General features: G+C 37.6%; 1 protein-coding gene across 2 annotated transcripts in view; it reads right to left on the bottom strand.

Annotated features, from left to right (window-relative positions):
* Positions 1–27,798, bottom strand: part of unc13bb (unc-13 homolog Bb (C. elegans)) — a 101,075-nt gene that overhangs the window by 44,731 nt on the left and 28,546 nt on the right. For both annotated transcript variants that reach the window (XM_084104137.1, XM_084104138.1), the window contains exons 4-10: positions 22,723–22,840; positions 22,438–22,561; positions 19,360–19,433; positions 17,641–17,698; positions 16,384–16,597; positions 3,360–3,656; positions 3,164–3,248 (exon numbers count right to left, since the gene is read on the bottom strand). In XM_084104137.1, coding sequence (XP_083960263.1) covers positions 3,164–3,248; positions 3,360–3,656; positions 16,384–16,597; positions 17,641–17,698; positions 19,360–19,433; positions 22,438–22,561; positions 22,723–22,840 — 970 coding nt within the window. The remainder of the gene's footprint in view (positions 1–3,163; positions 3,249–3,359; positions 3,657–16,383; positions 16,598–17,640; positions 17,699–19,359; positions 19,434–22,437; positions 22,562–22,722; positions 22,841–27,798) is intronic.

Raw genomic sequence — 27,798 nt, 5'->3', positions numbered from 1 at the left:
AAATATTTTCACCATTGATAAGAAACATTATCAATAATTGAGCACCAATGATAATTCATCATAACTGATAATATTTGATAATAAAACCAGCATATTAGAATGATTTTTGAAGAATCGTGTGGATTCTACTGGAGTAGATTTATTGGCTGATGAAATTCAGCTTTGCATCACAGGAATAAATTCCATTTTAGCATATATTAAAATTACAAAACAGTTATTTTAAAATTGTGTAATGTCATCCACAATACAATAAATTACCAATATATACATGAATAAATCACTGCCTTACACTTCTGTAATCTGACTTATTTTCCAAGTAACATGGGTTGTTGAGCGCTTTTCAGATTGACTTTAAGTGCTTTAATTTTTTATAGTACATACATTTTTTATATATTTTTAATTAGGTGTTATAAGTAATAGTACTTCTAATACTTTCTATTACTCCTGGTGTTTGGTGTCTGCGATCACTTTTTTTAAAGGCATAAACAAGCTGAGAACTTATCAGACCAAACTACAGAGTTAACAATAAAGCATTCACTTACTATTACAATAAACATTCAACCTTAATAAATTCAACATATTCAGGTGAACCTCATGAACAAGTGATCAGGACTTATTTCACCCCAAGAAAAAAAGGTTCTAAAAATAGTATTTCGGGTAAAATATAACCTCAACACTTCTTGACAATTTTCATAAAATTCACCCTTACTAATCTTCATCAGCACAAGACCTAAAAAACTACACTGAAAAAAGTACAAAACTTACCTCACAGGAGAAAAAAGACAAAAATCAAGTTTCACTTTGAGTATTCCAGAACACCCAAACCACCTGCAAATAAAAATGCCTCCGGATTTCAAATTGTTGACCTAATCAACACTCCTGCACTTCAAGGATTTATCCATTCGGCTGCTCTGGCAATCCAACACATCTCGAACAAAAAAGCAGACACAACCCTCTCCACAAACTGACATCTGCACAGTTGAGCGGATTCCAGTCTAGGCTAGTGTGATAGTCACAGTGGAGCATCTCTCCCTCAAACAACCTCCTCACTCGCTCTCCCTCACTCGCTCTCTTTCTCGGTGTCCTCTGGCGATGTATTCCAACACAAAGCTAATCTGGAATTGTCAAAATGCCAGCATTCCATCTCTCCTCTTTTGTCGCTATTGCCTCCTATTAAACATTTGAACGTTACAGTGCACTTTGGTTTTTTAGGAATTTTTGTACAGACAATTAATCAAATAACAGAAATGTTATATTACTGCTCAAAAATCCTCCATAAATATGGCATGATGTGGTACAACATAATGTTAATTAAAAAATAAAACCAATGACAATAAACAACAATTCGGTAAAACGCTAAAGACCAATCAGGGGATTAGCTAAATCGTATTACACTGTTAAAGCAGAGAGGTGTGTAAATCTAGTCTTAACAGTCTTATCGGTGTGTGATTTATGGCTGTAAGGAGGCATATAAGAGGCTGTTTTACAGCTAAATCTCCTTTAATGCAGATGTTTTTTAAGAATAAGCTTATCTCGAATAATTCCCTATGTCCTTCACAGCAAAAATAAGTGACTACGTGCTAAACCACACCCATTGTCTCCACTGTATTAAATTAGCAGCTTTTACATTCAAGCATTCACAATAAGTCGCAAGCAGCAATCACTATAATGGAGCCTCAATCAAGAGTGCCGTATGTGAAACCACTTAATTAGCATGAGCGGCGCGTTATCGGAATAAATTACTACACCTTTACAAATTCATAGTCCTATAGACATTATACATAAAAGTAGGCATATTCTGTCACATAAAATCAAAAGCAGGCACTTTTCATCCAAAGTATTAAGAATTAATCTGATGTGACACTATTAATTCTGACTTGAGGTGATCAAGCCACAAAAGCGCCTTGCGATGTTAATTTTTTTTTTATTAAATTTATTTCTAGTGGCTCACACACTCAATTTTGTGTGCGGTCAAATGAAAGAAATCAAGGGGGACAACAGCATAGCTAATTACTGACTGTCAAGATGAGAGAGAAAGAGAAAGAAAAAGAAAGGGAGAGACAGAGAGAGAAAGAAATGGGGCAAACAGGGCTATCTAGCTATAAATCTTTATAGAACAAACAACAGAACAAGGGGAAAAAACTAAATATAATGATGGAATACAATGCTTTAAAATGTAAGTAATCTTAAATACACTACATAGTTACATAGATTGTAAAATATATAGTATATAATTGCCAATAAAAAGCCAATAATTATTTTAATGTAAAGGAAATATAACAATAAAAGGACATAATTCATATAAATAATTATAAAATTATTAATTATTCAAAATAAATTATAGAACATTTACATTATTTTAAATACAGCAAAGATCATTTAAGCATGTGCTATTAAATTATTATTTTTATACACACCCACTATACTCCACTGCATATACATTTACTCCATCTTTAACATACTATATTCCACCACTTTTGATAATTAGACATGACCAATAGCCCTGTACTTCACTTTGTGGACTTCCCAGAGTCAATTCCCCAATTTATTTTAACTAGTCATTAAATACCCTTCAAGACACACACACACACACACACACACACACACACTCTATCTCTAACTCCCTGCTTCTCTCTGCTTAATTACTCTGAGACTTTATCAGAGGCATCAGACAGCAACTCTTCAGAGCCTGACCTTGGCCTTTGCAGATTAATGCTGTGAGGTCTAGGCTAGTAGGAACCCAGCATGCCTTTCCTAGCTGATAGAGTACCATAGTGGCCTTCCACTTTTGCAATGATGAATTTACTATGCCCCAAGTTTCAACCAACCAAACAACGAAATGCAAATAAATATTTCTAAAAAGTCTCAAAAATGTAATTTTTTCAAGTTTAAATCTTGTATGGTAAAACTCAACCAATCCAAAACAGATGTTCATGAATGAGCTGATAGGGGCTGTGCAATTCTTACTTACCTACTAGAAAAGAATAAAGGTAAGTAGATTCAAATCAAGAGATAATTTCATAACAGATTGATAAGATGCAGGTAACTTGTGCAGGTTTATAGGAAAAAAAGATATGTGGTAGTGTTTGATCTAAAGTGTGAAACTGGATCAACTGAAGGAGGAATGACAAAGGAGATGGAGGGTATGAGCTCCCTACTATACCTCCTTAAGCTGAACTCTCACTTTGTTGATTGCCTTAAGCCAGCGTACTCTGGATTGAGAGAACGGCAAAGGTGATCCATCATCCCTGAAGATAGACAAATAAAACAACTTATGAAATTGAATTAATGCTATTGAAAACATTTATTATAACAAATGTGTACTGTAAACTCACTGTAAGCCAGTACAATATCTGTACCTTTTGAGAGTTTTTTCAGGCATTTTGTCCACTTGAGAAATCCCTTCATTTTTAATGGTGCTGCTTATACCCTTTCCATTTTCTTGGGAGGATTTCAATCCCTCATCTTCCCCCCAGGAAGTATGTGCATTGATAGGGTGATGCCCATTTTTGGATGGCCGATAGCCGGTGCTGTGGTAGGAATGGTAGGACTCCTCTAACTCTGAACAGGCAGCACTCTCCTGACCAGTCTCACTAAGCTGAGAACTAGCTTGACTGAGATTTCCTGAAGATCCAAAACGACTAGAGTCCACAGGGCTAGAGTTGTAAAGAAAGAAAGAAAGAAAGATTAGTAACAAGCGAGTTACAGTCACTGAGATTGTGAACTACATTCACTGCATAAGTAGGTCTAAAATTCCAATTAAGAAACACAATAAAAGCAACACACAGCTAATGGAAAAACACATTTACAAAGAACCAAAGCACAGTTATAAAAGTCACATTGCACTGAGAAGAAACAATCACATGTAGGGAAAGACACCATCTTCATAAACTAAAGCTAAAACTAACGTCAGTGGGTGTTTACATGCACATTAATATTCTTAGTCTGCATTTTCTGATAATGATGAGCCCTTAGAATATTTTATTGTTTAGAATAACCAAAATATATATATATATATATATATATATATATATATATATATATATATATATATATATATATATATATATATATTTATATTTCAGAAAGCATTTTTTTGTGTGTGTGTAATGCATTTCAAATTGTAAAAGTAAAACACTAAACTACATAAGAAATAAACATTTATATATTTATATATGTTAGCCTTGTAAGAATTATGACTGTGCATGTAAACTTATTGCAACATAAATGGTTTATGAAACCATTTAGTATGCTGCTACTAGCCTTTTAGGAATCAAAAGGTCCTTCTTTTCCTGCTGTAATCCTGAAGAGACATCTGTAGAAGGTTGGGTCTGGATATGGATTTCTAATTCTTTTTGTGGAGGTGGATCGGGTGTGGAAGCACTGAGTTGGGGTTTATCTGTGTCATTTTCTGGGACAACAAATTCTGTCTTTTGGACTTCAGAATTTGCAACAATTTCTTGTTTAATGTCAACAGGGTGTTTGATTTCACCATTTTCTTCCTTTGAGATAAAATTGTTCTGCCCTATTTTAGCAGTTGTACTATCTTCAGTATGTAGTTTATTCTCCTGAGCTTTAGGCTGGGTTGTAACAATTGGAGGTGTTTGTTGCTTAGGAGGTTCTGGAGTTTCTTTCTGCCATGGAAAACCAAATTTTGTTCCAAATAAAGATGTTGACGTTTCTTCTTTTGATATCACGGTCTTCTCCTCTTGAAACAGCCCTGCTGAAATTGACTTAAATCCAGAAAGAAACTTGCCACCTTCTGTGTTTGATATTGAGGGTGGTGAAGAAAAGAAAGATCCAAAAGACTTTCCAGCATCTGCAGCTCCAGCCATGAAACCAAACTTAGGTGGTGTTAAATCTGGCATGCCAAATATGGACTGAGAAGGTTCTGATGATGGAGGGTGTTGAGCTATTTTTGAGCTACCGTCTACTGCAGGTACTGATTTATCTGTAATCTTTGCTTCAGGTTCAGAAACAATGACAATGTTTTTCTCATGTATTACTTCACCTTCAGTAGGCTCCTTAACAACTGTTTCAGCTGGATGACAGCTGGAAGCTGATGTGGGATCTACAGTTGCAACTGTTAAATTACTGAAAGTATCATCAGCAGGCATTTCTTTCACAGGTAAAAGGATCTCTACTTTATCTTTGTCTCCAGACAATGTAACATCCCCAGGACATGATGGTGAATCATTATGTGCACTCTGATCTTGGACTGACTGAAGCGACTGAGTAGAGGTAACAGATTGTGTTGTGTCAGCTGCTTTGGGTGCTTCTGGTGATTTAAACATACTGAAAAGGTCAGTTTTTATGGACTCAGTGGGTAAGCTACTTGGAAGGCCAAAGAATGAGGTTCTTTGTGTGGTAGTGTTTGGGTGTGGTTGTGAGAAGAGACCACCTGATGAATTTGTTGCTGAACTGGCACCAGTGAACAGTTTAGACATAAAACCACTAACAGCTTCAGCTGATGAGTCTATGACAGATTTCTGCGGCTCAGGATGTTTAGGAAGTCCCTCAGAGCCACTGGGCTCGGCTGAATGACCCTGTTTTATATGCTGAGTTTGACCATCTGTAGTCTGAATTTCTGTTTTTGTACTCTGCTCTGAGTTTGAATCAATATCCTTTGATAAAGCATCTCCAGGCACACTAGACTTTTTTAGGGTAACATCTAGATTACTCCCTTCAACAACTATTGTCTCAACAATGGGATCTGAGCTTTTTTCAGTGACATCAGCAGAGACTGAAGCCATTGAGGTTGCTTTTTCTTCACCGGCCAAGGGTATAGAGTGCTTGGAATCGTCATCCTGGGGTCCTGATTTCTTTTCCTCCATGGAGCTCAAATTTGACAGGCCAAAGCCCACAGTCTTTGATTTATTATCCTCAGTGGCACCCCCATGAGAGAATAATGATGCAGCTTTCAACAGCCCCTCAGTCTCAGATGGTTTTGATGTTGGTCCAGTTTGACTAGGTGAAGGTGTTGAACTAGGACCACTGAACATAGAAAGAAGACCTTTTCCAGGAGCATCCTTAGAAGCAACTCCAGATAGAATACCTCCAAATAGTGAAGAAGACTGAGGAGTGGCCTGTTGTGGACTTGATCCACCAAACACAGAAAATAAACCTTTTCCTGGCAACTCATTAAAGGCAGAAGCACCTGGACTATTACTCTCAACTTTATGCCCTGCATTGACTGTACTGGGCTGTGAAATTGGTCCAGAAAACATAGAAAATATATTCTTGCCAGGAATTTCCATTGATCCTGAGGCACCAGGGAAAATCCCACCAAGTATAGATCCGGTCTGAGAAGGAGCATTTTGAGAACCTGACCCAGAAAACATTGACAACAAGCCTGAGGTTGCTCCATCTTTTGGTGGTACTGCACCCTGAGCAGAAGAATCCTCCTGGTGTGCTGGTGACTTGTTTGATTCAGAAGATGCCAAACTACCATCAATAGCTGGCAAAACCTCTTGTGGGGCTTTTGGTGCTGATACAGTTGGGTCACAGCTTAGTGTCTCACTTGGCTGAAGTGTAGCCCCACTGAACTTTGACAAAAGACCTTTACCAGGGGATTCATTTGAGAGTAGCCCACTTAGAAGCGAGGAAGGATGAGAAGAGCCTGGCAATGTATTTTGTCCAGTGATAATAGTAGGGAAGTCTTTACCTTGTGGTTCCTTTGACTCTTTACTATCAAGAGAAATTGAACTTGACACGGAATTTGGTTCCTGAGGGCTAGGTCCACTAGACAAGGAGGGTATTTCATTTACTGATTGCTCTTTACATGGCCTATTAGGTGGGACAACAGACTCAGGAGTCAAGCCTCCCTGTACAGCTGTTGGTTGGCTGATTGTTCCAGAACTTGCAAGTAAACCCTTTGCTGGACTGTCATTAGGTGGTTCCTTCGTAAGAGATGCTCCTGTTGCAGGAGAAGAGACAGATTGTGGTGGAGTTTTTTGAGAGTTAGACCCATCCAACAAAGTAGTATGTTTAACTTTCTGCTCATTAGTAGGGACTGGAACTCTGGTGGGTGGTGGTTGTGCTCCAAACATAGAGAATAGGCCTTTTGCTGGACTCTCATTAGAGCTTGATGATCCACCTAATATACCACCCAAAATTGATCCTGACTGCTGTGAAGGTTGTTGCCCTGAACCACCAAACATAGAAAATATACTTTTACCAAGGGGCTCTTTTGATTGTCCATTCCCTTGGGGTGCAGGCTGAGTGGTAGAGTGGAGATTAGGGCCACTGAACATAGATAGCAGTCCTGTTACTGGTGTATCTTTTGGTGGGTCAGCTCCAGATACAGGTGAAGTCTGCTGAGTGCTAGAAGGACTAATCATAGAGAGTAATCCCATGGCTGATGTTTCCTTTGGAGGGACAGTTCCTGGTGTTTGTTTTTGATTAGAAGAACCCAGTTGTGTTGAAGACTGTTGTGTACTAGTGCCACTGAACACAGAAAATAAATTCAGACCCTGAGTCTCTTTCGGAGGAGCAGATCCTGGTGTGTGAGTTTGACTCGTGGATCCAGATTGTGGTGAAGTCTGTTGAATGCTGGAACCTCCAAATAAAGTCAGGATGTTTTTGCCTGGTGGCTCTTTTGCAGATGCACCATCCATTGATTCTTGAGAAGAGGCAGATCCAGTTTGAAATGGAGTTTGTTGCTGACTGGAACCACCAAATATGGACAGCAGCCCTTTGCCTTCCTCTTTAGAGGCTGTGGCCCCCGAGAACATATCCCCAACAGAGAAACCAAATAACCCACCAGACTGCTTGGAGGGGACATCTGGTTTTGTCTCCCCAGTTGGTGGCATAGTTTGAGATCTCCCTGGTGTTGGTACCTTGTTAGCATCAGCAGAAAATATCTGAGATCCGGAGACACTCCTTTTTTGAAATGACTGTGATACACTAGGCAATTCTGACTGACGATCTTGTCCACAGGTACTTACTGTTTGTTGTTTCTGAATTCCTTTAGGCGTTGTTGTTGTTGTTTGGCAGAAGTCTTTGTTTACATCGTTTATCATAGAAGTTGGTTGCAGTTGTGAGGGAGAATGTTGCAGATTTGTCTTTGATGGTGTGGGAGCGGGACTTTCTATGTTGAAAAAATCACCTATTGACCCAAACAGGCTAGACATTCCAGTTTTGTCTTGGTTTGCGGTTGAATTTTTTATGCCAGCAGAAACAGATCCATCTTTCTCTGGTTGTCTAGATACTGGCTGAGTAGATTTAGAGGGCTCTGACTTTACTTCCTCCATTCCCACTGTTGTCTTGAAAAAGTTTAAAAACCCACCCAACTGCTCAGATGGCTTCCCACCATGTGTATCTCCTGGCTGAGAAACATCTGGAGAGGCAGATTTGCAGGTTACACTTGAGCAGTCTCTTGAAGTTGTAGTAGCAGAACCAATGGATGTTAAAGGAACAGAGGACTGTTGTGACATTGTCGCTTGTCTAGCCAGTTTGGGTTTCTGAGATGAGCTTAAAGTGGATGCACCTTGAGGAGTTGTGGAAGCTGGTGACTGTGTTGGAGATGTTAGTGAAAATCCAGATGTTGTTGAAATTGGTTTGGATGCCAACTGAGTTGTTCCACAAGAGGAGTCATCCTTTATGATCTTTGATTTAAGACTCTGAAAACCTGTTGAGATAATGTTTTTGGCTTGCTGATCAATAAGTCGAGTTTCAGGGGCTTTAATAAATTCGCTTTGAATTTGTCCTGGGTATGGAGCATCTTTGGCAGGAAGCGATCTTGAGGCAGTTGTGTTTTTGGTTGATTCTGAATCTGAGCTTTTGCCAACAATTGAGGATAGAAATGACGATATTTTCTTAATGGATCGATCTGGCTGCTCCTTTCCAGGCTGTACTCTCTTTCTCCACTCTTCTTCTGAAACATCATCTACATGCTTTACTTGTACTCCAGTGGATGAACGGCGTCTCTGTTGAGGCTGGTAGCAGCTATAGACACCTGTGGTAGGTGAATTTGTAGTTGGGGTAGCACCAAATGAAATAGAAACCTTCTGGGATAGCAGTTCTTTCATTGCTCTGCTGTTGAGATTTGTACTATTGTGGTTGGCACCATAAAATGAGAGGTCAACAGCTTCCTGAGAAGGATCCCAGTAACAATAATTGTTCTGGAGCTGTTGTTTTGTATCTATCTTAACCTTGTTGAATTGATAATTGGAAAAATCCAGAGCTTGCTGTCTTTGACGAAGAATGGAATCCTCAAACATCTGAGAGAAACACTCTAGATTCAGATTCATGATTTGGTTACCTTTTCTATAGGCTGCTGACAAGTCAAGAGGTGCAGTAAGAAGTTCAGCTTCATTTTGGTCTTGCCCTGGAATCCAGAGGAGCTCATCTTCATTGTAGAGAGGAATCTTAAAACCACAAACTTTAACCATCTCATTATACAACCAGGCACTAGGATAGAAGTCCCCTTTATTTCCCCACTCTTGTTCTGGGGCACATGCATAGACATATTGCCCAGACTCATCTGTCAGTAGGGCGTAAATATACTCATAATCAGTGTAGACAAAATATCCACAATCTCCATCATCTGCAGGCCACCACATCCCTTGGTCCAAAAGTGAAAGCCATTGCTGATACCACTCTGACTCCTCAAGATAAACATGTTCCTCCACATCAATGTTGCTTGTTGAAGAGTAGTTCCAATGATTTGGTGATGTAGCTACATTAACATAGCTTCCATTATTCCCAGGTTGACTGAAAATGTCTGATGTGCCTTGATAGATATACTGTCCATTAGCGGAGTAAGAAAGATGTGGAGGGGTTTCCTCATAATATCCCTCATGATATGAAACACTGTTTAGACTGTAACAACTTTCTGCACTAAATGAGTGCCACTTGCCTAATTTAGCATTATTTTTCATGCTCAAATTCAATACACCAAACTCTTGGCTACTAATCACATCCAAACTGTTCTGGCTATTCCATGCTCTCAGTCTCATTGAACTATTGGGAATATCTCTGAAATACTCCGGTTGATTATCGTTCTCTCCCTGGCATCTCATCCATTCCCGAGTAGGACAATATTGTTGATTTACATCCATATTCATATTGTTCAGACACTGAGAAGATTTGTGGACTTCATCGCTAAGTGTACCTCTATGTCCGTCAGGATAGTAGCCTAATGACTGATCATTCAGCTGTTGCCACAAAATTGATTCTTGGATCCATGAGTGTTCATCATTGGGACTAAGTCCCAATGCATACGAAGATGAGCCTTGTTGGTAACCATATTGTTCAGATATACTATGTAAGGATGGATAACTCTGCCTTAAATATTCCTGTGACATTACAGCTCGAGACGGGTAACCAAGAGGGGGGCTGCGAAGATTGTCAGTGGTATATGAAGTGTCTCTTACTTGACTTGAGAGCAAAAAGTTTTGTGAGCTATATAAGAGAGGTAAATTACCAGTGCTATTTGATGTGTATGCAGCACGATTTTGTTGTGACCTTGCATAACTTGCTGGTGTCCTCAAATCAAGGCTCTCTGTGTCACAGATCCTAGGCACATTATTTAGGTCAGATACATTGTGTCTCAGAAGTCCTATAGAATGTGATCCTTCAACAACCACGTCCTCCATTTTGGCAGGGGAAACGTCTGTTGTAATCCTGCTGAATATTCCAGATAAGAAACCTTGTTGATTAGAGGGCTTTTGGTTTTGCAGTTCAGCTTGATTCTGAGAGGGTAGTTGAGGTAGCTGCCTTTTTGATTGACCTTTCTGAGTGGAAATCTCTGTTGGTATGTGTTGCTGCTCCTGTTTCTGCTCAAATGAATTCTTTCTGTTTGGTGATGCATCTTCAGGATGCGAGGATGTGAGCTTACTGAAAAGACCAGACAATATTCCTGACTGAGAGGATGTATCTTGTCTTGCCACAGGAGAACTCTGTTTTGTCTCAATTGACTGCTGCAAACAAGCATGTTCATTGTTTTCCTTTGTAACATGTGGCATATTCAGTTCCTGTGACTCAGTGGAGGATATTTTAAGAAAGGCAGAGAAGAGACCACCTGACTGGGGTTTTTGTTTAAATGAATTATCTTGAGATGAGTGGCTTTGTCCCATCACATTTGTTTTTGGCTGGAGAGGAGAGGACTGATTGTTAGATGCTTGTATTTGTTGTGTTGACTGAGAGACAGAAACATCTGATGTGGCAAACTTGAAAGGGCCGGATGAAAGGTCATCTTGTTGAGAAGGTCCTTGATGGGATACCCTTTGTCCAGGGGCATCTAATATGCCTTTCTGATGTTGGTCTGACTGCTGATTCTGAATTCTAGACTGCTGAGCAAGGTTGCAGCTCTGTTCCGTTGCAATAATCTGGACTGGATCTTGATGAGAACTCACACTTGATGATATTTGTTGCTCCTGGGACATCTTTGTTTGAGTGTCTGACACCTTGTCACTGGAGGCAAATCTGAAAAGGCCAGACAAAATACTCCCCTGTTGAGGTGGTGCACTTGCACATTTTGACTGTTGCTCATTAGTTTGAGGACTGAGTTTTTGGAGAGGTCTATGAGTCGACTCATTTTCTGTGGAGGACAAATTTAACTGCCCTGAGATAAGAGGATTAGATGCACTTTGTTGGGGGTGAGGTTGGTTTTGTTGATTTATCATTTGAGCAGACTGGCTCCTTTGTTGTGACTGATTGGGTTGAGTAACTGCTGTCATATCACCCGTTGATGCAAATTTCATGAATCCTGAGAGTAAGCCTCCTTGTTGTGATTGATTAGTAGATGTTCGGGAACCTGATGAATCATCAGAGGCAGCTGATTTAAACAAACTAGAAAACAGACCCTGACGTTCATTTTGAGATGTTTTTTGCTCTGTAACATGAGGGACTTCAGTTGGACCAGGATGTTGGTGCCTAAATTGCATTTGTTCTTTAGCAGAAACTGGATTCTGATGTTGCATCCTAGGTACATTCTGATTTGACCCTGGAGGAAGTGGAGAGCTCTGAATATTAGGCCTTTGGGGAGGAAGTGGAGAGCTCTGAATATTAGGCCTTTGGGTAGGTATAGTAACAGGTTGCAGATCTTCGGTTGGTGCCACCTTAAAAAAACTAGAAAACCAACCTGTTTCTGTGTTCACCATAGCCTTTGCCTCAGGGGGTTCTTTATGGATCTGTGATGTTGATTTTGTATTGTTAGGAACTGAAGATGGAAATGCACCTGTAATTATGTTTGTGGCAGGAAGAGTTTGATCTGTCTTAACTGAGTTTTGTGACATACTTCTCGTTGTACTAGAATCCTCACCAGTTGCAAATTTAAGAAATCCAGAAAACAGCCCCCCTTCTGATGTTTTAGGTTGTGGGACAGATACATTGTCAGAGGAGACAAAAGGTTGCCTTATAATGGAGGATTTATCTGAAAGTTTTTCTACTTTAATGTCTTCCGCTGATCTGAAGACAGGAAAAACGGTCTGTGTTTGAGTCTGAGGAGGCACTGGATATCCAGGTGAGATTAATGAACTGAGAGATTTCTTAAAAGGACTAAAAAATCCTGACTCCTCAGAGGAGTTTTGTGTTAGAGGCTTAATGTGCGTCTTCTCACTATTTATTGCATTAGAGGTAGTTGTAAGAATTTGAAGGTTTTCACCGTCAACAACTTGATATGCATCTGACATTTTACTGTGTTTTGTATTGTCATTCAAAACACTGAGCTGTTCTCCTGGCTTCTTTTCCCTTGCATCAAAATCCTTTTGAAAATAACTTTTGTCCATTACATTCACAACATTTTCTCCAGTGAAAATGTTCTCATTTTCCAGCACTGAATTCACAGAAGATGGTGTCTCTTTGTGAGCTGTGACACCACTGTATTTGTTGTACTCATTTCTGATTGTTTGGGTTGACTGGTCTACCCCTTGAAAGTTGGCATCAGATGGTTGGAAAGACGAAAGAGATGGCATTGAAAACTTTCTATGAGGATCCTGAGTAGGTGATACCACAGCTACTGGTGTGGGACTTGCAGACTTTGGCATGAAGGACAACAATTTTGATATACCAGAACAAGCAGGAACATTATTTGGTGCCTCTGATTGTTCAACAGACTTCGACCCCACTTGTTTTGAGCTTGACACAACTTTATCTGTTAAAGAGCTAAATAATGAGCTCATGGCATTCTTTATCTCTGCCACTCCATGTTCAGAAGCACCACTTGAATTTTGTTCTTTGGCATCTATGGGTTTTTCTTTTACTTCCTTAGAGATGATCCCTTGCTCATCTCCAACGGATTCAGTTCTTGCACTACCCTGAGATGACAGCCTTGATTTGTTAGACTTCGGTAAGGATCCATATTTACTGATCTCCTCTTCTTTTTCAGCTAGATATTCTGATACAGTTTCAACCAGGCACTGCAGCTCATCCATAGGATCAACATATTCATCACTAGGTTCCTCTACAGGAGACAGCATGACCTCTGGAGCCCATCCACCAATTTTACACTTTCCACTTTTCTTATCACGGTAACCTTGAAGCCTCTCACTTTGGCTACCATATGTTGAGAGATATCCATAGTGGCTATAATTCTTCCTCTCCTCACTCCTGAGGGCCTTAGCTAAAGAGGTCATTTCCTCTAACTCCTCCTCAGAGCCAATGGAATATTGTATCTCATCTGAGCCCTCAGAATCAAAGCCTACATCTTCCCTCAGCCTAGCTGCTTCTTCCTCTTGATATGCGACATAATTCTCCAGTGTGTTTTCAAGCTTGTTTTTGGCCCACATTCTAGTTTTGTAGAGTAAGCCATTTTTGTATGGTTTCAGGCATGGCATCATGTTTTCATCAGCCTCTTCCATTTCTTTCACTTGACGTAACACAAGCTCGCTTCGTTTTTGACGGAGAAATGCAAGATCGGGAGGGAAATGCTCTGCTCCGACATGTTCCAGTCCTCCTGGGTCCCGGATTTTTTTCTTTCTCCTTCGGTCAATAGTGGCATAGCCTTCTGGGTAAGCAGCATTTAATGAAGCACTTTTGTTTTTTATTGGAGACAACTGGTTGAATATGGGGTCATGGTAAGCCTTTTCAATATGAACAAGATCATCTTGTCTGTCATGCTCCTCAATCCATGCCTGTTTCTCTCTATCAAGGAACTCATTCAGAGTACTTTTACCCTGAGGTTTGTACTTTACCTCCCAATCCTCCACACCCATGCCTGAATCTACTGGGACAATCCTAACTCTACCCCTCTGATTAGGAACTCTAGCGGAGATTAAAAGGATGGAAGAGGATAAAAAGGAGGGGGAAAGAAAGAAAGAGAAAAATGTACTTCAACATTAGAGACAAAAGCTGCTGAAAGCAAAAACATGATCATAGTGATACACTAAAGCAATAACAAAGCAAAAGTTTTGAGTTTGAAGTGCCACTATTATGCCATTTTAAAGTTTCCTAATGTTGTTTTGGAGTCTCCTACAACAGGTTTACTTGCATCAAAGGTCAAAAAACTGTTTCATTTTCTCATAATATACATTTCTCAAACTCGTCGGATGAATCAATCTCTCTAAATTCCTCCTTTCCGCGAGCTACTCTGCTCTGATTGGCCAGACAGCTCAGTCTGTTGTGATTGGTCTACCTCGTGTCGAAAACAAAACCGCCCATTGCCATAACGTCAGCTCTGCGTGTCCTGAGGCTTCCTACACCGTAAACTAAACACTGTAACAAACAATGACGTCGATTGTACCATATCAATCGGAGCGCAAGTCCGATGATGAAACACTGGAAGAACTAGTTATTCGACCCGAACCTCCATCGCAAGGACGACTCGAGCAGGATGTTTCTCAGTGATACACTAATGTTACTCAGTTTGAGGTACATTATGAGATGTCGCAACTGTAATTCCTCACCATCAGCATTAACAAATGCATGTCCATCAAACAAACCGATTATTTCACTTGTACTTATTTACAGAGTATTTTTCTAATTTATTGCGGTGAACATGTGGAAACTATCAATAACAGTGCATACATTAGCCGAGCGTGAATGACTGATGTAACATAAACGTTGGTAAAACAAATCTTGCTCCATGCTTAATCTTTACTCAATGTTGTGAGAACAACAGAGAATCTGCATTAATAGACACAGTTTTAGGTAATAGTGCCCCACAACTGATCAGCAGAAGTATTTCAGTAAGACAGTAATAATGTGAGTTAACCAGTTAGCAGGAGACCTACACAATATAAAACTCAAAACTAAATATTTTGAACACCATCTTTCAAGAGCAAGCGGTTTGTGAATCCTACACTGAACTCCAAGATTTAAGAAGCAGTCGTAAGTAAAATAAAGGGAACACAGCAAAAGTTTAGGATTATACTGCTGTTATATCGTGGTAAAGATGAACTTTAACAACTGATTCTTCATATGCTTGTCCTTGGGCAGTGAAAAAAAAAAAAAAAAAAAAAAAAAACTGCCCTAATCTTTACATTGTAGAGCACAGCTTCTTCTCAACATGATGCTATCCATTATCCACAGGAATCAGCTGCAGGTTTGAGGTTCAAGTTTTCCCTGGTGTCTGCACGCGCAATAAGTGGGCAGGCAATATGCTAATGTTTCGTCTTGACGTCACAACGAAACGGCTTATGACTCATTTGAAAAACGATTAATTTCATTGGCTCAGAGTCGACTCTTACTTTTGAAAGACAATAACTTTATACACGGTGCACTTTCAGATTTAAAACTTTGCAGGATGTTTTCATTCTTCTAGAGCCATGTTACACACTACATGAAAGGTAATTTTCAAAAATCCATAATATGGGCACTTAAAGTAAAGTTAAGAAAACAAATTTACATTCCTTATTATACCATGAAATGCCTTTCACCTCACTGACAAATAGATACCCCCCTCCCCCAACCATAAATTAATGATCAAAAGAAATAAAATCTCTAGTCTGTATTTTTTTAAAGGGATCTGATGCAATAGAATTATCCGGATTAGCTCTGTGTTGGGCCACACAAAAGACTCTGATTAACCACAATCTCGGAATACCACATTTCAGTTTTTTCTCTTACACAAATCCCAAGTCTAAAAGACTAGAAATCCATTCTCAGATTGCAAGTTTAAAGTTTGGCATAACAAACAAAGATGGTTTGCACCCAGCAGGATAATTAATTGTTATTTCAAAACAATTAATAAAAAATAAAAAAATAAAAAAAAATGAAACAAGTAAAAAAAACGCTCATAAAAAGATATTCATATTCCTTAATATATGTTACTTTTTTTTCTTCAAATTGTTATTTCAAAGCTGGTTTATGGACATATTCGTTCCAAAATCAATATGTTCAGTGTTAAAAGTGTTGTAAAATGAGTGCAGTTGTACACAAAGTAACAAGACGTCGTATAGTGTGTATGCATACAGTGCAGTACTCAGTAGTAACTGAATGTACCTGCTTGCATGGTGCTCCCTATACTCAAATTCAAAGCTGTGCAAAGAGTCAGCACAAGAGTCCATGTGCTGCTGAAAGCGTGGCCCCATGGGATACTGGTGAAGTGAAGAGTTGGGCTGGGCTGTGGTGTGGTAGCGGGGAGGCAAGCTACTGCTCGTCTCACTCCTGTAGTCACTGTCTCTGTCCTCCACCGCACTGTCCAGGTCATCCAAAGCTAGATAGGGTGAGGCAGAAAGGTCAGGCTGGAAATATTACGGATGAGCAATGCAGAAAAGTATATTTTGATGTAAATAAAAGAAAAACGTAAAACAATCTCTGATCATCCAAGTGAAATCAAATGTGTCTCTCTGAAACAAAGTTGCCACACAATACTAACAAGTAGACGGAAGTAAATGCAGGACAACTTAAACAGGGAGATCACAACATACACAAAGAACAAATCAACAGGGTAAAAACTGAAGGAAATTTTTGGGGGGAAAGTTCATGCATCCAATCTAAACAAAGCACCCAAATATTTATGTAAATTACTGTTTCCTAAACAGAGTTTGACTAAAATTTGCAAATATAGAGATAAAACCTATATCATCCCTCATTTACTTGGAAGATGCTTTACATGAAGCATTACACCGTAAAATACGGTAAGCCTAAATTGTATCATATAATTAAACTATCAGGTTCATTATCAAATATTTTCAGCTATTTTTTTACACCTTTTGAAATATTTGATCAAGTTTAGCATTAAAGAGCTAGCTGCCAATATTTACATTTGCCATTGCAAAAATATTTATAAAATGTGTTACAATCTGTGGGATTGTATTGAGATTTCATCTATGCAAGTGTGCATGAAAATCTCAACACTTTGGGCTAATATGAAAGTACAGAAGGGCTTTTAAGGGTCCAGGGAAGTTCTCGAGTAAAGGGTTACTGTATAAAATTACATACTCTGGCTGTCGACCCATCCAAAATAGTTGCCTGGTGAGGTTAAAAATCAAGAGTGAGAGAAGATGTGCAAAGATAAAATAATTTACAAAGACTGACATTTTGGGTCTAATGTGAATGCTCTTGTGTTTGATTTAAATGCAGGATGCTTTAGCGAACATATGTGAACAGATACGCTGTGAACAGATTGTATGTTAAAATATCCACTACTCGAAGGTGACAAAAAGAAGAGGTATGTGAAGATAAAGGAGTGGAGAGTGCAGTGAAGCATCAGGCATGATGCCATGGCTCCATCTAGTGTGAGATGATGTCACTCACAGCACTGAGAGGCAGCACAGGGCAGAGGGCGTCCCGCTACTTCATCCTGTAAGGGAAACTAACATGAGGAGAGAGAAAGAAGAGGATAATTAAGAACTAATTACATGCAAATAAAAAAAAACAACAACATTAAATTGCATGCATTTTCACTGCAAACTCACTTCAAACTGTACAGATACAATATCATCAGATATCATGAGACTGATTAATTTAAGGACTACCTTTATTATGCTTTTTGCAAAAGACGCTATTATTGGATCTGGATTCATGATTACACTGATAAATCTGCTGTACAATAATATGTATATTTTTTTATTTTATTAGCGCCTTTCCAAAACCCAAGGTTGCTTTACAGAACAAGGGGAAAAAAGCATATGTGAAATACTTGTAGATTTAAATTTAAAATGTCCTGTGGTGTGACATGTTATACTCCAAGTATTTGAAAAGTATGTTGCTTATTGTTTTAAAAAAAAGCATGCATGCAGTTATGACCTTGTATGTATTAGAGGGTCTACATGTAATATTACTTTTTGTACTATTAAAAATCGCCTCACCACAGGACTAAATAAAATGATTTAGTTGAGGTTTAGACAATTCCTATATACATAAATATTTAGCAAAAATCTTGATGATGATTATAACAAAAAGTCCTAGACAATTACCCATATGTGAGTTTTATTAATCTGGTCACATTAATGCACAGCAAAAACTGCTCAAAGCACACACACATGCTGATCCCATACCAATGCTGTGAAGCTAATTATTAGATAACCAAGATGGAAACAGAAGAAAAACAAAAACATTAAAAACATATATAATTAGACCTACATTTATAACTTAGAGACTACAACAAATCTACCTGCATTATTTAATATATAAATGTATAAGTGCCAAAAGTAAGTAACAACAGACTTGACAAGGAAAACTAGATAAATGACAAATTTATTGTGTTACAAAAGAGGTGATGGTGGTTGAGATGTAAATATTAACCAATCTCAAATTACAGCACACCTTCCAGAGATAACATTATATTTTAAAACTTAAAAGGTAACACTTTTTAGAGTGTCTTTGTTACACGTTGTTACTACAGTAATAACTATAAATTATGCATAATTACATGCAACTAACCCTAAACCAAACCAAACCCTAATCCCCCTAACCCTATATATATAAGTACATTGCAGTTACTTAATAATACTCAGAACTTAACGTATAATAACAGTGCACAAAGACACCTTTAAATAAAGTGTAACCACTTAAAATTAATATTACTAAATAGTTTACACCTCTATGGCTAAAACACTTTTAGCTGTCGCCTGTCAGGGATGATGTGTGTTTAAAGCAGAAAGTCAAAGTGAGATATACAGTAAAGTGATACATTACATATTTTAATAACTATATTATTTTAATAAAAGTGTTGTCATTTTTAATATTAACTATAAATATTTTCATTTTTATACAAAAAAAAAATCTATGATCTTGAATTAAGTAATAAAATAATACTATGAATTCTGGTAAACATTGTCTACACATTCAAATGCAAATTTCAATGACAACTGTAGCAAAACACAACGTAAATGGTCATGCCACCTCATCAATCTCTTCTCATTATATTATTTGCAACGACAGTCAGTGTGGACTGTTGTTTGCGAACTAACCCCCATTGTAGTGAAATATTGAAATCATGCTGTTATTTTGCGGCACATGCACAGGTCTTACCTCATCGTGAATGCCCATAGCATTGATACGTTCCAGTTTTCCGGTCCAGTATCGAGCCTCGTCCTCTGGGATTTCTGCAAAAATGGTAGTGAGATGTGAATTTTGCAGTCTAAGACATAAAACTTCATGCAAACCATTTAAATGTGCCAAGACGTTACGATCAAGTATTCAGCACTTTTAAATGTATAATGAGCTAGTTGGCCGAAGGACCTCAAAAATAGTCCGCCAGGCGTATTACATGACACTTCACTTTAAAAGCAAGTACAGGGACAAAGGGATGTTGTGCTGTCTGACTAAAGCTTAAGGAAAACTAAAGGACCAAAGGAAAATCAGTCGGTTCAATACCGACAATACCGGTTACTTTGCAAACAAACCATAATTATTACACTAAGGCATTAATAAAAATCCAGTATGCGTAGACATAGTTTGTGCAGCCATACAGGTAGAAAAAGAAATAAAAAATAATACTAAAATCTGTTTCTGTGTTTGTAGTTTAAACATGTTTGCAAACCCGGTCTAAGCACATTCATACTGTATGTCGTTTGAAACCAGATTAAAATCTTAAAGTCTTTCATGTTTTACAGTCATTGCTATCAGAGCAGCACTGTTAAAAATGTGCCTCAAAAATGTTTTTTTTGAAGATTATTGTATGTTATAAAACGGATAATTCCGGTCCTTGATTCTGATTGGTTGAGCCATGTTCGAAGCCATTGTAAATTACTCAACAAACACACACCAGAGACCGCATTACATTAGTGTTACTGCGCAACTGCCGTTTGTGATTCTTTGTTGCTGCATGTGTTGCTTAGCAACCTCTTTGGAACTACATTGCTTGGCGGAGGAATAAATGTGTTATAACGTTATACATTTTGTTGCTGGTGTTTATTTTACGAATAAAATAAATATTAAAATTAATATTTTTATGGAGTAACCGTTTTATAAAAGCAATCAGCTCCGCGAGGTCACACTTTAGCTTGGGGAACACGACCACTATTAACTACGACTTTTGCCTCAATAAACACCTAATTTACTGCTTATTAATAGTTAATAAAGTTGTTGCTTTAGTGGTTAAGTTTAGGTATTGGGTAGGATTAAGGGATGTAGAATATAGTCATGCAGAATAAGGGATTAATACGTGCTTTATAAGTACTAATAAACAGCCAATATGCATGCTAATTAGAAGCAATTAATTAATAGTGAGAAATGGTCCCCAAACTAAAGTGTCACTAAAAATGTAACTTCAGTCTTTCAAAATTCAATGCGTTACAGTTTAATTGTGCTGCTGTTTCTTAGAAATTGCTAGTAAATTTCACAAATAATTACAGAGTGAAAACTGTTTCATTCCCCACTTTTTCCCCCCCGTGTGATTTATGTTTATTGTTTATGTTAACTGTCTGAACAATCAGATCTGAATTCATTGCAAAACGATGACGCGGACTGTCAGTCCTGATTTAAAAACAAATTGGAATTGGGTGCAATGTGAACAAAGCCTCAGATACTGTGCTCTGTGTCCTTTGAAAGCACATGGGATACTGAACACGAGGAGAGTAGCTTCAAAGTGCTCGGATAAAACAGTCAGGCTTATGAATGGGATCAATGGCAGGTAACCAGGCCAAACGCGGCACTTACGAAGGTTCGACCTTTCGCATCCCAACAACCTGCACCGCTACACACTTTATTTACAGCCCATTGCTCCACTCACAATGAAGACACAGCTGGCAAACATGTAAATATTTTTTGTGAAGTCTTACACAAAGAGGAGCAAATCAAAGTGACAATTCAACCAGCCTCCTCAAGCCTTCTTTTATCTCTCCGCTGCATGGAGTCTCAGGAAACTGTGCCATTCAAGCCTAAAAAGCTGTTTTATGTTTGTTTGCTTTTTATCATTTCTTTTTTTTTTTTTTTTTACAAAAGTGTTACCCACATTACAACAGTGTATACTGGATAAAGCAACTGTTTTGGAGAGACAGTTTGATAACTGATTTATTAAAAAGAAAGAAGCTGCCTGAAGGAGATTCACTCAACCCTGATGACATTCAACAAATCAATAGAAAGCAAAAGCATCAGAGAGGCAGACGGGATTGATCTTGAGCAGTGTTTCCAAACAACAGATCAGCAAGCCATTCTTAATGTGGAACACAATGTTCACACTGCTCTTTTGCATACAACGAAGTTGAACATTTCTCATTTTGTGCACCTCGGAAGAAAGGAAGGTTTGGAAAGACATGAATGTATATATATATATATATATATATATATATATATATATATATATATATATATATATATATATATATATATATATATATATATATGTATATATATATATATATATGTATATATATATATATATATATATATTACAATTTAAAATGTTTTTCTTTAAAATGTAATTTATTCCTGTGATCAAAGCTGAATTTTCAGCATCATTACTCCAGTCTTCAGTGTCACATGATCCTCCAGAAATCATTCTAACGTGATGAGTTGATGCTCAAAATACATTATCTATGTAGAAAACTGAACATTTTTATGGAAACTGTGAAATGTATGGTCATGCAGAATAAGGAATTAGCAATATCCTAGCAATATGCATGCTAATATGCAACTAGTTAATAGTGAGAATTCAACCATAAACTAAAGTGTTACCCAAAAAAATGTAATACACATTTATAATGCTATATATTGTGTTATATTACCTTGTCAGTAAATTGCAAAAAAGAATGAACGCAGCTGTGAGGGTGTTTCTAATACAATGGCTGAAGAAGTGATGACAGCTTTGACATATTTCTCTCTTCTGACCAACTTAATCAATTGTTCTATATTATTTCCATCTTTTGGAAAGTCTTGGAAACCCGATCACTGATTTTTTTCTTTTGCTATTAGAGCAAATAGAAATACAAAAATTATATTCGCTGTCGTCTCCCATTCACAGCTATAGAAGTTTACCCAAATATGACGACTTTCGCTTCGGAGAACCCCGAAAATGTGAAAAGGGTCGAAATTATGCATTAAATAACACATGATAAACTTTGTGTTTTTTTTAAACAATAGAAAATCATTTTAAAGAGTGAATCTCACCGAAGGGCAGTTCAAAGCGAGTGTCCAGCAGGACTCGATGTGGCGTTGGGTTTTTAGTTCCATATATCTCATCTGCCTTCATCAGAACTTCAGAGTCCAGAAATATCCACTCGCCAGGGCCCTCCTGATCAGAGGAAAGCTTATTGATTATGTTAAACAGCATAAGAGAGGAATCTGCAGGACTGCCTGAATTGAAAAGCAAGTTCACTGAAATTACAACTAAAAACATCCCATAAGAAATGCATTTTAATGGAAGATTTTGTGAGATGTGAAGGCCTTCCTCACCTCCTCTGAATGGCAGATGCATTTGAGCGGGATCCAGGCTGTTCCTAACATGGTGTCCCAGATGAGACCTTTGTTCCACACCTCTACGATGAGGCCCAGGTCCAGTCGGCTGATCTCACTGAAGGCCACAAACAGAACAGAAAGATACTTCAATAGTGAAAAATTAGTTGTTGTTAGTTTTTGTCAGCAGTATGTGTATCTGTTGTTTACGTTTAACTTTTCCTAATTTTCAGCACTTTATGGGGTCCGTAAGATTTTTGTATTATTTTGTTTTATAGAAATTAATACATTTATTCGGCAAGGATGCATTCAATTACAAATGCATAAATGTAAATAAACGAAAAGTGATAGTAAAAACATTTATAATGTTACAAAATATCTCTATTTCAAATAAATGCTGTTTTGAACTTTCTATTCATGAGAGCCCTGAAATTTTTTTATCAAGGTTTCCACAAAAATTGCTTTCAACATGTTTCATGTTTTTTTAAGCAGCAAATCATCATATTAGATTGATTTCTGAAGGATCATGTGACACTGAAGCCTGGAGTAATGATGCTGAAAATACAGCTTTGATCACAGGAATAAATTACATTTAAAATATATAAAAATAAAAAAACAGGTATTTAAAATTGAAACAATATTTCACAGTATTAATTTTCTACTGTATTCCATCAAATAAACACAGATTTGGATAAGAGTCTTCTTTCAAAAACATTAAACTTTTTAAACGGTAGTATGTGAAGACAAACAGAACAATGTGTTAATAAATGACCTGCCATAAACTTGCACCAGCACTCCAGTGTATTGAGTGCCTGATCTCCATATTTTTACAGTCTGTGGGGCACTTCACAACACCAACAAGTGGAAAAGGACAAAAGCAGCCAAAGCAGATCTAATTAGCTTCGTCTTCATCGTCTTTAAAGATCCCAGGTGTCGTGTAAGATTTTCCAAACAAAAAGATTAAGAGATTCATGCAGTAAAAAAATTGCACAAATGTTGCTTCCACAAGCCTAATACCAGCTAGAGACTGTGTGATTTCAGCAATCCTATAAGATCATTAGGACATGGATCTAATAAACTTTGGTACGACTTTGGTATGTAGACTGTACGATGATGTCACCTATTGAATCTTAGGCTACGATGCAAGTTCGTATAGAAGAATAAAACGTCATCAGCATGCGCTAGTGGTCAACAAATAGAGCAAGGTGAATCGCACTTTGGCAATTGTGGTTTTTATGTGCTCTGAAAAAAAGAAGAGGAAACTATAGACGCAGTCATGGCTTGGGAAAAGAGGCCAACTTGGCATGCCAAATTTTGAATGGAGCTTGACGCAAGTAGTTTTAAGTTTTAGCGCCATGTCGCGTTGATCAATACGCCATTTCATGATGCATTTTTATTGGCTAGTCAGTAGACGTAGGTCGCAGCAGCAAACACACTGTGAGATGATCACAGGATATTTTTGGTGGCAAGACCATGAAAAAAGCCTTCTTTGAAACTCTCTCACAAGGACCACTGTTTAGGAGCCACGACCACAGAAATCACCACGATTGGTCATCTTTCGTCTGGGACAAATCGTAAATGTGTACTGGGCATTAAAGTTGCTCTAAGTTACTAAGCGGTCCTTATGGCTTCAATGGGGATTTCAATATGGGATTCAATGTAGAAAATATGCTTTTTTCCATACCCACTTTATCATACAGCAGGTGAAAGCCTTAGAAAATAAATATCACACCTCTTCTGAACAAATTCACTAACTAAATAAATAAATAAAAATAACTAACTATGAAGAGTGTGTTTGAGAAGTTTCCAGAAACGCTTACTGCAAATATGCAATCACGTTAATTGATGTTTAACGCATAGTTTGTTTTTAGATAGATAGATAGATAGATAGATAGATAGATAGATAGATAGATAGATAGATAGATAGATAGATAGATAGATAGATAGATAGATAGATAGATAGATAGATAGATAGATAGATAGATAGATAGATAGATAGATAGATAGATAGATAGATAGATAGATAGATCGTTTGTGTTTTTTTGCCCAGGGCTCATGAATTTGTTCAAATTACTATACAAATGATGAAGTCTGATCTGCATAATCACATATAGTGTAAAAATTAAAATTATGCTTGCACCGGTAGAATCGTGCTCCAATAACACAGGGTTCCTACACATTTTTCACTGAAAAATTCCATTCTTTTCCAGACTCAAATTTCCAAACCGCTCTGTAGATTTCCAGACCATATTTAAAATAAATGGTTCATACAGCATTATTTTTATATTTTATATTAGTTATATATTACAGTCATCTGTAAATATTTTTTACAGGGGTTTTTTCAATGATTTTTTCAAAGTGACAAGATACAGAGCACCTAAACTAAAAAATATACAGACTTTGCAAGCACATAAGAAACTTTTGTTTTATTTCTAGTTTTAGGCTATATATACACACTATAACCTATTTCCTTTGTGCATCACTGCCATTTAACTATGAAGAAAACGACAGAATAAAAATGTAAACAGGTAATTCCGACTTTATATCAGAGAAACAAAGTCAGAATTTTAACTTTATAATCACACAAATCTGAGAAAAAGAGTCAGAATTGCGAGATGTAAATCGCAATTGCGAGAAAAAAATTATTTAACGCATCCTCTGTTAGGCCGGGAGCCAGGTCCACTCCTCAGGATATTTTTTGCTACCTTTTTTTCACTATTATTTCCTATTTTCTTATACCTTGGGCCATCACAAGTTGATAATGACCACCCCCAACTCGGCCCCGTTTGGTCTCAGGGGCCAAAAAACACCCTTTTTGGGGAAAAGCTTTTGGCGGAATGATGTAATTGTGAATATAAAGGTACTGCAGCTACATAAATGGCCATATAACCCTAAAATGTTGCATGGTGTATCCTGACACATAGGGGAAACTAGCAGAAAAAGATTCTGGGCATTGCTGCCTTTTTTCTGTCAAATATCACCCTCAACATACCCCAAAAGACTAAAAAATGGCTGTCCGCCTGACAAATTGTCATCAAAAGTGATCATTTTCAAGCATTTTATTATATATATCACTGCCTCAAATGTACATGAAAAACTTCCCAAGTTTATAAGCTTCAATTTAAGTCCAAGATGACCTTTCTATCTAGAGGATTATAGCTGGTATAACCAAAGTTCTCCACTGTACCTCAAATCGGAGAAAACAGAAATTTCAAGCATTACCATTCCATATTGGATTAAGCATATTTTTTTACATATGAACAATGTCTTAAACAAGAGTTGAGACTTGACTTATGAGCTATACTATATGAAATGAATTGCATGAAAAGTGAGCAATGTTATGCCCCTAGGTCAGGGCTATTCAATTAGCTTCATTCAAGGGCCGGATTATTAAATCGAAATGTTGAGGAGGGCCGGTGGGTTTAGCTTATTTATTGAAACATTATTTATGACTTATTGAAACATAACAGTATCAATAAATAAGCTAAAGTAAACCTAAAAAAAGTATTGTATTTACTTGGAAATGTGGTACCCAACAGTATGCAGATTTATGAGTATTTAATAAATAAATTATTTACAGCTATGTACAAAAATATGAATTATACAAGATCATAGCTATTGGTAAGAATTATTTTATTTATAATTATTATAGGCTTAAATGAAAATATTCTAACAGTGAGACTTGATAACCACAGGTAAAACCATGGTTACTCACTTACTACCACTGTATAACAAAATGCCTAAACACAGGTAAAAACTATACACAAAATGAATTGTATATTCCTCTACCAACCTAATTAATCTACTGCAATATAGGCCTAAATGACTATAAGTTAGTATTCAGTGTAAATATTCCACATTTCTGAAACATAGGACGTGCGTACGCACAGAAATATTCGGATTTATAAAACTGTGCGCACGCACATTCTACGCAGTTTTCCCTTAATAAATCACAATCAATTCTAAATGTAGCGCAGCTTTTGCGGCTTCATGTCACGCCCATAGTTGCCCATAAATAGTCTGTGAAACGCCCACAAGTTAATATTCATCGATTGCGAAATCATGGCAAACACAGAGGAAAACCAAGAAACGTAACTTCACTCACGCGCAAGCGTGAAGCGCAAGATCAGCCATTGTGCGTCATTACGCATTGTGATGGCATCATGGCATTTTATTACCATCCATTTGATTGCATCTTACAAGCTACAGATGTGTTATGAGGATGAATTGCATAACATGCTAATATTATTGCAGAACATATTTATATCTTTTTGCAAATATGTGTTAATTTGCATTTCTGTTGTAATCTTCGTTTGATTTTGTTTGTTTTACACTGCAGATCGATCAAACGGGTGTTCGTGTAGGCTGTTAATTGTAAAACTTGCTTTGTGAAGTCTTCATGTTATTTATGAGAAGCAGTATTGCCATTTCTTTTACACAACGGTCTACATTTTCACACACTTTCACGTGTTTCTTCCATTTGCCGATGGTGTCGCCATTTCTCATTTCACCCGTTTTTGTGCGTACGCCTGGGTCAGAGTTTGCGTGAAGGACCGCACATTTTCCCGTCAAGTTTGCTTTTTATTAATACCAATTATTGCGTAGAGAGCGGCGTACGCCTTCTTTTGTGCGTACGCAACGTTTATAAATGAGGCCCCTGAACCGGGAGTAAACGCAACTCCCTTAAGCTTGCGTTCCGTTATCCACTGGGCGGTGCTGCGTAGTTCAAAGTAAACTAAACTGCGAGTTGAACTGAAACTAAACTAAAAACAGCGCTATTTGTTCTATATTTGTTGTTACTGACCGAGAAACAGCTTCAGATGATTCAGTGACAGAGCGGTCCGAACGAATCTGAATCGTTTCAGACCATAATGCAAGCGCATTTAGCCAATTCATGGAAAGGAAATAATTGAACCAAAGATCGAACAAAAGATTTGCACCATTCACAAATGATTGGTATCGCTGGTTCAGTCGACAGAAATATGGGACACACATAACAACTGCTGAAATATTCGGACTGAAAACGTTTCTCAGGTTAGTCGGAGCGTTCATGGTATGCACAGTGCGTATAGACGT

Source organism: Abramis brama (assembly GCF_963993115.1).
Source record: "Abramis brama genome assembly, chromosome: 25".
Lineage (NCBI taxonomy): Eukaryota > Metazoa > Chordata > Actinopteri > Cypriniformes > Leuciscidae > Abramis > Abramis brama.
The sequence above is the reverse complement of the archived record's forward strand: the minus strand, read 5'-3'. Positions and strand labels throughout refer to the sequence as shown.